General features: G+C 41.6%; 1 protein-coding gene across 5 annotated transcripts in view; it reads left to right on the forward strand.

Moving 5' to 3' along the window:
• The first annotated feature begins 236 nt into the window (after positions 1-236).
• Positions 237-15712, forward strand: part of PPP1R9A (protein phosphatase 1 regulatory subunit 9A) — a 137899-nt gene continuing 122423 nt past the window's right edge. For all 5 annotated transcript variants that reach the window (XM_017817700.1, XM_017817701.1, XM_017817703.1 and 2 more), the window contains exons 1-2: positions 237-292; positions 1373-3062. In XM_017817700.1, coding sequence (XP_017673189.1) covers positions 1596-3062 — 1467 coding nt within the window. In that variant the 5' untranslated portion in view covers positions 237-292; positions 1373-1595. The remainder of the gene's footprint in view (positions 293-1372; positions 3063-15712) is intronic.

Consider the following 15712-nt stretch of genomic DNA (forward strand, 5'->3'; position numbering starts at 1 on the left):
CTGCGGCGGGCGCGGCGCCTCAGCCTCCCCCCCGCCGCCGCCGCGGGGGTGCGCGCGGAGCCGGGTCCGTGCCCCGCTGCCCCCGCCGCCGCCGCGGGTGTGCGCGCGGAGCCGTGTCCGTGCCCCGCTGCCGCCGCCGCCGCTGCCGCTGCCTGCAATGGCGTTGAGGCGACGCGGCGGCGGCTGCTGCCTCCTGTCAGGCGGGCGGCGGCAGCGGCCGCTCTGCGCAGAGGAGGCGCGGGGGCAGCGCTGAGCCGGGCGGTCGGGGGAGCCCGTCGCGGCTGTAGGCTGGGTAAGGCGGGGTGCGCGCTCGGAGGGAGAGGCGCCGGGCTCAGTGAGGAGCAGCCCTGGCACCGGGCTTTTGTTCCACGGGGGCGGCGGGCGGCTGCCCGGGCACTGCCCCGCCGCAAGGTGCTGCCGCCCGCGGCTCCTGCCCGGCGGCGCGGCACGGCTGCCCGAGGAGGAGCCGCCGCGGGGGCTCCAGCGCTGTCCGCTCGGGTTAAGTTTATTGCCTTCTGCGAGAGCGGCGGGTCTCGCCGAGAGCCGCTGCCGCGTGGCCTTTCCAGTCGCCCGTGGCGACCGGCGGGAGCAGGGCGCGGTGGCTCCGGGCAGTGGTACCGGCACCGTGTGTGCAGCGGGCAGAGCGAGGCGTCCCCGCCTCGGGGGGAGCGGCGGCGGCGCGGCAGGGCGAGGGCTGGGGAGGAGGGACGGAAGGGAAGGGAGAGGCTTTGGCTCTGGGTGACCGCCGTGCTGCCCTTCGCTGGGCTGCGGGGACCGGGAACGAGCCCCTCGGGCCGGGGACGGGAGCAGGTCCAGCCCCTGGCTCCGTTTCTGAGTCTCCGCGTTGGGCATCTCCAGGCTCCTCCAGATGTTAAAACCACTGCCCGTGACAAGGGGCAACTTTCTCTAACGGGATTTCACTTTCTTTACCATGTCAGCTGAGGATGTTAACTTTGGGTGCATTTTTTTGAATTCCCTCGAGCTGATGTTTAACTTACCTTTCTAAGCATATTATCTTTGATTGTATTTCTGCCATTATGTTTCTATGAGAGAGGAAAGATTGTCTTGCAGTGGCTCACATTTCATGTCACATTGCCTTTCCTTTGCGTGCGTATTTGTGCCATGGTACTTGTGAATGATAAGATGTGATAATCTGTTCTTTCACTATGGAATGATGTTATAGACTGTAAATTTTTCAAAAGTCAATTTGAAAAAGTTTGTAATGATAAGTTTTCATGTGTCTGCACAGGTTGGGTTTTTGGTTTTTTTTTAGTATTTTTTTGTAAACGTCTCAAATAACAGTAAGTGGAAATTGTGACATTTAAAGTAACAGTACCTGACATGGTTCAGAAAACCCTCCTTTCTATTGCAGGTTGAATCAGCCCTTGTTCTTGAGTCCTTGGTCGTGCTGCTTTGTCGGAATTGGCTGCATGTGTTTAGGTATTTGCCTCCAGATCTTCTGTCGAGTATGTTCCTGCTGAAGAGCAGTGGCCTCTGAGGAAAAACACTCCTCAAGCAGAATCTCAGCTGTGACAAACTACTGAGAGTGGTGCCAGAGAAACTATGCAAGCAGGTTTTGTGGTCTTGGAGTAAACATGATGAAAACAGAGTCTTCAGGAGAAAGATCAACCCTCCGAAGTGCCTCTCCTCACAGAAATGCTTACAGAACTGAGTTCCAGGCGCTGAAAAGCACCTTTGACAAACCGAAATCAGATGGAGACCAAAAAGCGAAAGAGGAAGGAGAGGCCTCGCAGAGCAGGGGAAGGAAATATGGCTCAAATGTCAATCGGATCAAGAACTTATTTATGCAGATGGGCATGGAGCCCACTGAAAGTGCTGGAGTTGCCCCTAAAACCAGGGGGAAGGGTGGCCCTGCATCACCTCAAAGACGAATTAGGCCTAAAGAATTTGTAGAAAAAGCAGATGGTTCAATTGTAAAATTGGAATCATCCGTCTCAGAAAGGATTAGTAGATTTGATACTATCCATGATGGTCCTTCCTATTCCAAGTTTACTGAAACTCGAAAGATGTTTGAGCGAAATGCTCATGAAATGGGACACTCAAATCGCTATTCCCCAAAGAAAGAGAAAATCGTTTCCAACGAGCTTCCAGATGAGTGGTGTAGCTCCAAGTCTCACAGAGGCAGCACTGATTCACTGGACAGTCTTAGCCCAAGGACAGAGACCGTCTCTCCAACTGTGAGTCAGCTCAGCGCAGTTTTTGAAAACACCGACTCACACAATGCAATCGTTGTAGAAAAGTCAGAAAACAACGAAGAGTACTCTGTAACTGGTCACTATCCACTAAACCTCTCATCTAGTGTCACAAGTATCTCCTCCCAGGTTGCAAACCTTGAGGGTTTCAGTCCTTTGAAAGAGACTAGCACATGGTCTCCCCCAGCCAAACAGAGTACAGGCGTGATGTCTGCTGAGAATTCTCAGCAAACTAACACGCCTTCAACACCAAGACAGAAAGTGTCTACAGGCATTTCAGCGGGTTCAAAAACAACTGAAGAAATAAAGAAGAGGACAGAGGCAAGTGCTGATTCTGTTGAGAGCTCTGCAACAGGTCAACAGGATTTGGTCAGCGTGCTTGACAGCGAAAGACCTGTGGACCGCTGTTCTAGGAGTAAGTCAAAAACAGAGGCAGGAGTTTTGGTGCAACAAAAGGAACAGTCAGAAAATACAGAAGGTATCTTTGATCGACCCGAAGCTGCAGAATTAACAAGAAATGTAGCTTCAGGTGGTGATTTTGCCACAGATGCGGTTTCAGATACTACTGAGTCCCATTATGATGAGGCAAATGAAAAAGATGTGAATGAAGATGTGATTAATTTTCAGAGTTCCCACGTGTACATGCACTCTGACTATAATGTGTATCGGGTACGATCCAGATATAATTCTGACTGGGGAGAGACAGGTACAGAACAGGATGATTTAGATGACAGTGATGAAAATAACTGTTATGAACCTGATATGGAATATTCTGAAATTAATGGACTGCCAGATGAAGACGAAATCCCAGCCAACAGAAAAATACAGTTCAGCCGGGCTCCAATTAAGGTAAAGTTTCTTATGTTGGTTAATTTTCAAATGCAGCTTTATTTGAAGGAGATTTTGACTTTTGATCTCCTCTCTGAAAAAATTGTAGAGGATCTTTTGATACATGTTTTTATTGCAGTCAGCCAGTGAACATAATCTTAAATGAAGTAAGGCAGCCGAGCTCTGATGAACTCGTGTAATTTCCTAGACTTCTTGGAAATTGAGAATGACAGCTGCGTTTGTGAAGTTTGAGAATTTAGCATGCATGTTTTGACTTCCAAGACTGAACTGTAACCACATGGTGGAATGTCGATGTGGGTATTTGGTGGCCTTTGTGCTGCTTGTTTCATTTCATTTGAAATCACAGCTTCTTTAGATTGAATGGCTTTTCCTCAGCTCTCAGCAGATGTTCTTTAAAATACCTGTATTTAAAGACTCTGTCATGAAATAGAGTGGGATTCTGTAGTGGAGGACTGTTAATACTCTGCATCTGTATTCTGTGTCATCTTTTCTAGTAGCATTGTCACTTTTTAAAACTTTAAAACAATACATGTTTATCTAGTATATCTTAGTGCTACAGAAAGGTGAAGTCAGTTGACTGAAATACCGAATGAAAGGTGCGTTTTTTGCAGAGCTGTTATGATGTAGTTTTAAGTACCTTGAAATTACAGCTAATAGTATGTTTCAGTGCAAGAAGGAATAACTAGTCAATAACTAGTCATGTTTTGTTGAACCAGCTTTTCACTGCTGAGTCTCAGGGTTGAGTATTTTACTTCCAAGGTTGTTTTAGTGCACGTATGTGGTGGTTTGACCTGGCTGGAGATGCTAGATGTCTCAAATGGACAATTCAAAAACATAGTAATTTTTGCAGAAATGGCTCTTAAAACAGCCATATATCATCGAGTACTTGAAATGCAAACACTCTAAAATTAAAAATATGTAATTGAAGTTGACTATATTCATTATGTGAGCTTAGCAATGAAAATCACCAAATCAATGAACAGAAGTTCCCCTATTGAAGTAATGTGATTTACAAAATCTGCATTTACACTGCATATGGTTTAAGGTAGGGTAAGATGTATATTGTATTATGAAATTTTCATCTGAAGGAAGCAACCAGGTATTCACATCTGTTTATTGTGGGGTGGAGAGAGAAGAATAGTCCTGTGTTCTTCATGCTTTGAAAGACTGTTTTTTACACTGAAACAAAACATTCCAAGACAAGATAGTGCATTTTATTTTGTTTTGTTAGTATTTTATTCAGGCTTGCATCATGAACCAAAAATTCTATATGTTTATGCTTCCTCTAGATTATTCCCATAATTGAACTAGGTAGGTTTGTTGAATTTTGGGGAGGCCAAGAGAAGATTTTTATTACAAAGAATTATGGAAGTTGTCACTTCGCTTCCTTCCCCTGCAGGCTGTACTAATAGATAAGATGATCTTGCTTCTAAAGGTCTACCAGTTGTTTATGATGGTTCCAACAAATGATAATCCAGAAAGTGACTCTGCTGATCTTATTCTTGTGTTGTTCAGATTTTTCTGCTGTTTCTGAAAGAGCTAACAGTGACATTCTTACTACAGTATATTGTGGTTGTCTGTCTGAATCATGCTGTCATGCCAAGTGCTATAAGAGCATTTTCTCAATTATTTAGTTGTAAATTATTTTCTTTTCAAGTTTTTCATGCTATGTTCATTTCAGATTACAAATTATACAGTAATAATAACAGTCCATCAGGAAAATGCTCTAAAAGTCATTTGTGTAAATAATGAAAGAGTACATTTGTCATGGGTTTGAGCATAAAGCACTCTTAACAAGCTTATACAAAGTAAAAGAATCATTGCTTTAATTATTGTAGCATCTTTATTGTAGATAGGAAGAAAACAGAATAAAAGCTGCTCTGGGGGTGAACATTGTAGGAGGGATTGGGAGGTTTGGGAGAGCCCCTGCTTTTTTGTGTGTGGTACCTCCAGTAAATGCAATCTTTTAGTCATGTGGGGAAGCAGAAGTGATACCATGTGGAAAGCTTGCAGTAGGAGGAAGAAGTGCATCAAAAGTTGTGGAAAATTAAAAGCTTCTTCTCGAGCCTTCCTCCCTTTTCTCTGCAATGCTCTGTAGTTCCCTTGGCAGTGTCAAGCGGTGTAAGCCCTGGCAGGCTGCCAGTGCCATCAGGTCACTGCTGGGCCATGCTGCCGCGGGCAGGGACCCAGGAAGGGCAGCTGGAAAATACCCTGGTGAGTCCTCGTGGCTTCCGAGTCTCTGGGCTTCTGCACTCCTTCTCCAACAGCATTGCCAGTTCAACATACTGCTAGGAGGTTGTGAACTGGCTCTGGCAAGAGGTTTTTGCCCAGCAGATAGGTATCAATGAGCAGTGTAGGCGCCATAGGGGACTTGCATTCTGTCCCCTTGCACAGTGCTAGCGGATGAACTTACCCAGTAACTCCCTGTACCCATCTGTATGTGGGGATGATGCTTGCTAACTGAATAGACAGCAACTACTTAAGAATTTTTCTGTTCTACACTATTTTGTGTATTAGTGGTTATAACTGGTTTCATTAATAATTTGCTGAATTATTATGGTGTGATTGAGAGAGGAAAATATAAAGCAATGTAGGAGTATTTTCTTAACTGTTGAAAACCAATTTCTCTTTATGAAAATGAAGCAATTTGTACTTAACTACTCTGCTAGATAGTGGTGTGCAAAGTCCAACCAAAACTCTAGATGTTTAGTGCTGGTTTTGCATTATTGTACCTTCACTCTCCTCCTACAGGTGAGCTCTGAAATAATTAACAAAGTTGGCATTTGTATGTGTAACCTGTGAAATCAGTGGATAGTTATTGTCATAAAGTTGTTACTTGAAGGTCTCAGCAGATTTAGATAAACATCTTTGGACTATTTTTTTGTATGATTTTTCAGGTAGACATGTTGAGGGACTTTTTGTCCCTCTAGGGGAAATGCTGGGGGCTATGAGAAGTAGTGAAGTACAGGCAGAAGGATGAGACTGATAAAGACTGAATTCTGCTTGTCTCCTGAGCAGGAAGATGACCCAGTTATTGACAAACTCACTATAAACATTCAAGTCAATGCATGCAGGAAATCCTACTCTGTTACAGTCTGTAATTTTGCTATCAGAGATCCCATCCTCCATGGGCCATTTGCTCTGGTCTGGGATTATGGGATATATTTGCTGATCTCATCTATGTTGAAAGTCCCTTTAAGAGTAAGTGACAGCCTATGGGCTGCTGCAGGCTTGGAGAGTTTCTAGGTATTTGGAGTGTGGCATCACTGATATGAGTAGTTCTGTGTGTTGGTGGGAGCTTTATCAGCCCTGGCCTGCTCTTGTAATGAGGTATTGCGTTTGTGCTCAGGGATAGAACTGAAGCTTTCCAAGGTGAATGTAAGAGGTGAAAAAGATAAGTAGATGTGTTGAGGAAAAAATACCCTAGTTTTGCCAGGGATACTTTTCTACAAAAAAATCCAACAAAACCCCCCACCAAACCAGCAGTTTGGTGATTTATTGTTTTTTTCATTGAGTTTTGCAGGGTTTCCTGAGGGTCGAGTTGTTATGCTGCTTCCCAAACACTGCGGGCTAATTGGACAAGGATTGCCAGTAGTGCAGAATTCATTATCTCCTGGCTTTCCATACTCTAGCAAATGGAAATTTATTGATTGTCCAAATCATAGTCCTTTTTGAGCTACACTTCCTCCATCCTGGGTACAATTAGAATGGAAGGGTAACGTTCACCTCTTCTCTTTCCAAGTCCAGAATTTCTGCTGTCTTGATAGCTGATGGCTACATCTTCAGTTAGTGCCTGGATTTTGGCACCAGGTACACATTAAACCATTTAAAGCTGTTAGCAGCAATTGGTGTTGCCTGCTGAGTCTCGTTTTGCAACCTTCTGCTCCTCTGACTTGCTCCTACCAGCCAAGGGATTGGGTAGTATGTGATCAGACCGTATGGCAGACAGCAGGTAACTTGTGGTGCTGTATGGGATTTTAGCTCAAGCTGCTGCTGCAGTTTTCAGTGTTCCATAAGGCGTCCTCAGGATGCAGTGGTGAAGGGACATCTCTGCAGACTTCTGTAAGTTTTGGGGTAGATGGGAAAAAGGTGTATAGCAAATGGCTCTTCCATGCTTCAGCTAAATCAGTACTAAGGGATTATAATCATAGTGCTTGTGCCTCATGTTGTGCTTCCTCTCTTTTGTCATGCAGCATGACTGAATTTTATACCCCACAACACCAGTTTTCCAGATCATATTTTGTTCAGATGATCTTCAGGAGTTGGAACTTGTGCTTCTCTTTATCTCTCTCTCGCCTTTGAAGACATTTTACCAGTGCTCTGACTGTAGTTCAGTGTAGAATACAAATGAGATTGTGTTTAAAGTTGTTTTGAATTTTTTTTATGAACTATGTGGTGATTTTTCTTATTAAAAATCACTTCAAGGAATGAATCGTTCTTTTACTTATTCCTCATTTCTGTCAATAAAATCATAGAATCATACAGTGGTTTGAGTTAGAAAGGATCTTAAAGATCATATAGTTCCAACACCTCTGCCATGGGCAGGGACACCTTTCACGACAACACTTTGGACACTTTCAGAGATGGGACATCCATAATTTCTCTGGGCAACCTGTTCACCACTCTTGCAGTAAAGATTTTTTTCTAAATATCTAATCTAAACCTATTTTCAGTTTGAAGCCATTCCCCCTTTCTTGTAAGCCTCCCTTCAGGTACTGGAAGGCTGCAATTAGGTCACCTCTCTTTTCCAGGTTGAAGAATCCCAATTCTCTCAGTCTTTCCTTGTTGGAGAGATGCTCCATCCCTCTATCTAGGTGACCTTCTTCTGCATCTGCTCCAACAGGTCCATGTCCTTCCTGTGCTGAGGACTCCAGAGCTGGATGCAGCACTCCAGGTGGGGTCTCACCAGAGCAGAGTAGAGGGGCAGAATCACCTCCCTCGACCTGCTGCCCACGCTGCTGGTGATGCAGCCCAGGATATAATTGGCTTTCTGGGCTGCAGATGCACGTTGCTGGCTCATGTCCAGCCTCTCATCCACCAGCAACCCCAAGTCCTTCTTAGCAGAGCTGCTCTTGGTATGTCCATCCCTCAGCCTGTACTGATACCAGGGGTTGCCCTGGCAAAAAAAGTTCAGGAATGTAAATAGTGGCAGAGAAAGAATGTGAAACAATCTGACGCTAATTACTTTAGAAATATTTACTCTAAAGTATTATTGTTTTTTGTCTGGTAAACATCAAAATAAAGTATGCTGAAAACATTTTCAAATTTTAGTGTTAAAAAAAAGTATTTCTTTGCCTGATTAAGTGTTTAGTACTGTATTTACCTGTTGCTATAATGTTGATGAACTATTTTGGATCATAGGAGTCATAAGAGAAGATTACCCATCTGCAAGCATTGTACAGGCCATGGCTTCAAACTTGCCAGTGCTTCTATTTGTGTTTTACTTAAGTGAATACTGACTTGGATTTAGGTGATCTCCAGATCTTCCTCCCACCTGCAGTGAGGCTGTGATTCTATAAATAAAGCAGTACCAGTGCATGTTAGGATACTTGTTGTTTAAGGCCAGTGTGGAAGATAGGACTTGCAGAAAAATCATGAGGCTATGTTAGATTTGAAATGATTACAGCATCTGAGAAATCTGTCCACTTTTGAATGGGTTAATTATGAAAGCTTACAGATAAAGAAAGATGTGTAGCTCTTTCTGAAATCACTGAAAGAATATTTTGCTTTCCTTAAATCTGGTTCCCTACTCCAGTTCCTCTTCTGGGTAGAAGCCTAGAAAATAAGAGAGCTAATGTGTGTGTCTCAGACACCAGTAGTCAGATAGCTGTGGAGTGTAGGATTCTTGGTAATAATACAGTGAAGAATAGAATGTGGCTGGAGAAGTGGGCCATATGGACATAGGGCAGCACATTTCTGGGACAAATGTCCTTGTTCTGGCTCCTGGAGATAAGCACTACACAATACACCACAAGCACAGGAATGAGACTGAGAAAGGGTCATGGCACATTGTCCAAAGGCTGACCCAGTAGCGGGGGATTAAGGCCTCCAAGAACCCTCAAAGCCCTCTGACCCATTTCCAGAAAGGTATAGAAGATCAGACTACACAGGATAAATAATTTGTGTAGAAAGCAAGAAACTTATCTCCAGGGCGGGGAACAGTTATCTGTAGAAAGATATCCCCATGAAGCCCAGGCATGTACATACCCCAGGACCTTGACAATCCCATCAGCTGTATAAATGCTGGAGCCAAGACTGGCAATCTTTTTCTCTCTCTCTCTTTCCCCCTCTCTTCCCCTCCACCCTTCCTCTTCCTCACTTCCCCCCCCCCCATTAGCCCCCACTCCGTTTACCCTATACCTTTGTTCAAAACCCACTGCCATGTGCTTATACTAGGAGATAGGGACCAACTTATACCAATTTCCATACCAAGTGCATAATTTACTAATAAAACTTTGTAAGCTTTTGTGGACCCTCTGTCTTTTATTGTCCCTTTTGATCACTAGCGTCTATGAATCTTGGGTACTCCTTCCCCGTAAGGGTGGGACACCACAGTCCATGCTTTGTTTACAGTGTTAGGAATGGATGATAGTTTTGGCTAAAGCACAAAACTAGGTATTAAGTAGGCTAAGCCTCTGTCTCCTATAGTGTTGAATATATTACTGGATCATATGCTGGTATTTGAATTCTGTAAAATGGGCAGCAAGTTTGTAATTTGTTTAGTCTGTTGTCTTAAATCCATCTTTACTTGTGAAGTAGTTTGACATACAGAGCTATTGCTTGGGTAGCTTGGAACGTGTCTATTCTGCTACATAAAACGAACTTACACTTTTTTCAGGTATTGTCAACTATGGGGAATTCTACTGACTTAAGCAGTAATAAAATGTGTTGTACTGCAAGGATTGTCATGCTAACTTTGATTATTTGTAAAAGTTAACAGTGTAAAAAAGCAGGTTCTTTGTTCTGGTGGTGGGATATATAGGGCATTTCTGGGACCTGTTCTCTTATTTCAGTTGCATTTGTTATGAAAGATCTTTTTATGAAAAGCAGAACCTTTTATATATATATTTTTCAGGGAAAGGAATGAGAAGTAAATATTAGGGATTCAAAGACTGGATGCTCTGAGATAAGGAACAGCAAAGGGATAAAGCATTCCAGAACAGGTTATTATTTTGGTTCTTAGAAGGCATTGTACATGGATATCTCATATTATTGACTTGAAATTTTGTACCTTCAGTGGATGAGTCTTTCATACACAGTGATTTCAGGTGCCAAAGTGTTTTCTTGTGTTAAGTATACATGGAGTTATTGGAATACAGTAGATGGAATAAAGTTATTTGCCTACCACAATGTGCTGTGAAGACTTGAACTCTTGTATAGGTCATAATTTCCCTACTAATTCTAAAGATCAGTAATTCCTGGATGCAATGTTCACACACAGTTCTTGAACTAAAAAGAAATAATGTTGCGAAATAATGTTGCTTTAAAGTAGGTTTCATGAGCATGAAGGGCATTCTAGGATAACTGTTTGTAGCAACCAAGTTTGGATTGAATAATTGGCTTCAGAGGTTTATGTGGTTTCGATTGAAAGGGGTTTCCAATTAAAGTTTTGGATTTCAAAAATGCAGACTGAGAAACTGTAGGGAAATGGTTTGAAATTAGTTGAACCAAAGAGCAAAGGGAGCTCTTTGATTCAGAATTAGAAAAAGTGCATAGGATTTGCATCTCAAGAAAAAGCAGAATACACAAGCAGAATGACTGCAGACCTAATCCGAAAAAAAGCCAGCCAAAGAGAACATCATAAGCTAGTCAAGGACTTGGAAGGAGTGGCAAAAGTGGTTGTTCAAAAAATGAAGAATGTCATAAGGTTCAGAAGCCTTAAATGCGAATAAGAAGTTGTCAGAAGTCAAGCTGAGTTTGACCTTCTAAAGGAAAATAATCCAAGCAGTAAAAAGCTATTTATCCATTAAAAATGAAACAAGAAAGGAAGCTGGGCACTATGCAGTGAGCATAAAGTTATGATTAGAGTTATCGTCCCGTTTATATTACAATTTTACCTTCATTTTTGGTGCAGTAGGTCATGTTGAATGTGGAATCGGGATTAAGAGTGAAATAAATGTATACAGGTGGAAACTGTTACCATGGAAATTCATATAGTGAAAGGAAGAAGAAACTTAGAAGCTCCTAGTGCTCAGGTTTGTATGGGGCTGGGTCAAAGGAGTTGTATTTTAGAAAAATCTTGTAGCAAACATTTCAAAACAAACAACACTAGCAAAATAGAGATAGTATTTAACTGCAGAAGAGCAAATGCAGTAGCTATTTTTCAGAAAGTGGAGAAGAGGTGGTTCTGGCAGCCTGAAAATTATTAATATTTTCTTTTTTTTTTTTTTATTTTCTGTAGCAGAGCAATAGCATAGCAAACACTTTTAAAAGAATCAAAGGCAGGGAGACAAATGGAATACATGTAAATGGATTTATCAGAGGCGGTATATGTCAGAATAAATTAGGATCTGCCTTTGATAAGATAAAAGACCATGTTAAAAATTTCAGTAGTTCTGTCTCAGAAAGTTGGAGCACACTAATGACACTTGCTTTTGATGGAAAATAGGGAAGCCTTATCATTGCATAGGATTACAGTAAAATATGGGTGACTGGGAGGACTTGAGTAGTGTGAATGGATTTATGAGCTAAGAAATTTCATGGTAAACTAGTAACTCATTTGTAGGGGACAACTGCTAAGGAGAAAGCCACTCTGTGACTTGCTAGCACAGAATGACATCGTGGTGCGATGCAGCTGTGAGGAAGGGAAATGGCATGCTAGATACGAGGCAAAATATTTTGGAAGTGGTAGGGAATTGTGGGTGTCATTTTATAACTCGCTAAGGAGACTTCATCTGGAACGTGTCTGGTGGATTCTACTTAAGGCAAGTGTGTTTGCAGGAAGAGCTTCAGCAACTTGGTGCTCTTATCTGTCTTTTTCTTGGTTAATTTTGTCATAAAACAAGGGCCTTAAGAAATTTGTCTTGGCCGGTGAGTGATGACAAAGCCTGAAAAAGAGCATAATTAAATCTCTGGTATATTCATAAAGAAAAGGTACCTGAAGTCTTAGGGGCAGCATTCCACTTTTAAGGTGGAATTGAACATTTTCCAAATAAGATTAAAGAATTGTAATAGCAGGCACTCTTTTCCTATGTTCCTAGTAGATTACTGTGTTGTCTAATAGTGTCTGTTAGTCCTGTTAAGTGTTGCTATTTCCTTCAGCACCGTTGAACTTGCAGGCCACAATAATGTATTTTAAAAAGTACTCTATATTTCTGTAGTGAAACAATACAAAGCAATAGCTATTATTCTGTGGTGTCCTTAATGTAGAAAGTGTTCTGTTGAGGGAAGCAAATTTTACTTCAGTTACTTACTAGAGTTGATTCAAGAGACCTGCTGGATCACAGAGATACTTCCATATGATAAAGTCACTGGAAGAGGTGAATTCAGAATTTATCTCTGAGACTCACTTGTGCTGTGTTATTACACATACAGCTGCACTTAGTCTGTGCATATCTGTAACTTCTGATGTTCCTCCCTGCAGTTTCCATCTGCCTTAGTATTCAGTGCATAATCTCAAGGGCGTAAGATGCTGGTTCACATTGAAAGGATATCTTTTAGTATTCAGTCTATGCTGCATGTAGACCTAGGGACTTTTATTTGATAAAATATACCTGTATTTCAAATTCACTATTCACATTATTTTTTTAAGAGAAATAAACTATATAGGTTTTTAAGTCATGCTATCAAACTGCTTTCTAATAGATCTAGATCATGGCCTTTTTGATAAAAAATATCCCAATGCTTTATCTAGCCTTGTAATCATCTTTACATCTTTATAAAGTTCCAGTCATCTTTAAGATAGACCGTGACGTATTTAGGTACTGACATACTTAGATTCCTTAGGTGTGTAGAATCTGACATACTTAAATATTTACCTGTTAGCTCAGCCTTCTCAGAAGCCCAAAGATATTTGCTCATTAATGTTGACTTGGGTGATTGCCCAGTAGATTTCATTGTGTTTAAGCAGAATACTCAAATTATTTTAATACTGTATTTTCACAAGGGCAAACCAGAGAGACCTCATTAATCCACAGGTTTAGAGCACTCTTGAAAAAGATAATTTAACAGTGTGTCAAAGTGCGCTAACACAAATGAGAATGTTTCAGTATGATCTTTGATATGAAGAGACTGCCAGACCGTGTAACTCTTTATTCCCATTTGCCCAGCATTTTCCTCTGAAGTAGTTGGTCAGTTTTATCTCCTCTCTATTAGTAGGTTGACTGAAAACTGCTTTCTTGATGTTGTGCACATTTCTTTCATGTTGATATTTAAGGTGTGGTGGGGGAAATACTATTAAACAGAGGGGCTCTTTTTTTCTTCTTTTTTTCTTCTTTTTTTCTTCTTTTTTTCTTTTCCCCCCTCTCTTTCTCTCTGTATGGCCAGTAAAGCAGTCTCCAGGCTTAAAAGCTGTAGATCCAAAGTAACTGCTGAGACTTACTGTGGTTTAATGCAAGTGCATGACACAGTCATTACCAGTAAACTTTGACCATTAAAAGGGGAAGTTATGCCTGACCAACCTCATAACCATCTACAATGAAAATGACTGACTTGATAGGTGAGGAGAGAGCAGTGGATATTGTCTACATTCACTTCAGTAAGGTTTTTGACATATTATATTCATAGAGAAGCTTGTTAAATGTGGGCTGGATGAGCAGATAGTGAAGTAGCTTGGAAACTGGCTGAAGACAGAGGTGGAAGACATAAACTTCATGAAGTTCAACAGGGAGAAATGCAGAATCCTGCACCTTGTGGGGGAAAAGTCCCATGCACCATTATATTCTGGAGGCCACCCAGTTGGTGGATCCTCTTCAGCTTTTCAGAAGAGGATCTGGGGTTCTGGAGAATTCCCAAGTGGAAGTTGAGCCAGCAAAGTGCCCATATAGCAAGGAAGACTAATGATGTTCTGGGCTGTGTTAGGATGAGTGCTGCCATCAGGTCGAGGGAGGCAATCTGTCCTCTGCACTCAGGACTGGTGAGGCCACACCTGGAGTTCTGGGTCTTGTTCTGGGCTCCCCAGAACAAGAGACTGGAGAAAGTCCAGTGAAGGCCCATGAAGATGATTACAGCTCTGGAACATCTCTTCTGTGAGGAAAGGCTGAGAGAACTGGGACTGTTCAGCCTGGAGAAGTGAAGACTTGAGGGTGGTCTTATTAGTGTATATAAATACTTGAAGGGAAGGTGCAGGATCTTTCCAGTTTTGCCCAGTGACTGGACCAGAAGCAGTGAGTGCAAACTGAAAAACAGGAGGTTCCCTCTGAACATCAGAAAACACTTTTTCCCAGAGAGGATGACTAAGCATGTACAGGTTACCCAGGGAGGCTGTGTATACTCCATCTTTGGAGATACCCAAAAGCTGTCTGGGAATGGTCCTGGACAAGCAGTACTGTGCTTGAGCAAGGGGGTTGGACCAGATGATTTTCATAGCTCCCTTCCAACTTCTGCCATCCTGCAGTTCTGTGGCTTAAATCAGAGAAAAATTATTTTTCTGATAGTGAACTTTGGCAAAGGAAGCAGCTAAATTGCATCCAAGATGAATTCTTTTACTTTTATTATTTGTAAAATATATTAAGTGACCTCTTATATTATTTATCAAGTTCTAAGAATGCGTGGTTTTGCAAATCCGGGGGTTATGCAGCAATTCCAGTAGGTTTGATTGTAATAGGTAATGTTGTTTAAAGATATATGAGCATTTTAGCAAGAATTCATTGAATATAGCTTGAAATTTTACCTGTACTTACAGATAATTAAGTTTAAGGATTGATAGTAGACTTTTAATGTTTCTTCTTAATGAGAGGCCCACGACTGTCAATCAAAAGAGCTACCTAATAAAGGATTTTAAGGGGTTTTTTTGGACATATTGTATACATGAGCAGATTGACCTATCTTATAAGTAACATTTAACAAAATGCAAAAGTTTTGGGTGAAATATTTAAATAAATATTATGAGTTAAATATTTATGATTAAGAGGAAAAATTTCAAATGGCCTGTACAAAAATAAAACTGTTGAGGAGTAGTGTTCATTTGTAGCAGAGGCAAAGCCCTCTAACATTTTGCATTTAGCAGTAGCTGAATTCTGTATGGCTGTTGCTATCCTGCAGTTAGGTAAACCTTGGTTGGGATGGGAACGTGTTCTTAGTGCTCAGTTGAGTCCAAGTACTCAAAAGCTGTTGTTAAACTGGTAAATAATCCCATAGTGTACTGTACACCTTCAGTGAACTTTGTAAAATGTACTGAGCTGCTAATTTTATCTAGTTTATCTATGAAATCTTTCTGATAATAATAGAGAGAGGTGTTTTGCTGGTTTTGTAAAGCTCAAGAACTCCCAGAAGATAGGCCAGTATGTATGGCCGAAGATGACCAACAGGCATTTATAAAACATGAGAGGGGTTAATGAGAAGTTTTTTGAGTAGCACTGTGAGTAAAGGGAATAAAAGACAGTGGATAGTATAAAGTAAATTGTTCTTCACTCCTTTGGCTTAAAAGTGGTTCTATTAAAGTGAGCTTCTTGTACCCATATATGATTTATGTTATTTATTTTATTTTTCTA

The sequence above is a fragment of the Lepidothrix coronata genome, unplaced genomic scaffold, assembly GCF_001604755.1.
Source record: "Lepidothrix coronata isolate B3197 unplaced genomic scaffold, Lepidothrix_coronata-1.0 Scaffold62, whole genome shotgun sequence".
Lineage (NCBI taxonomy): Eukaryota > Metazoa > Chordata > Aves > Passeriformes > Pipridae > Lepidothrix > Lepidothrix coronata.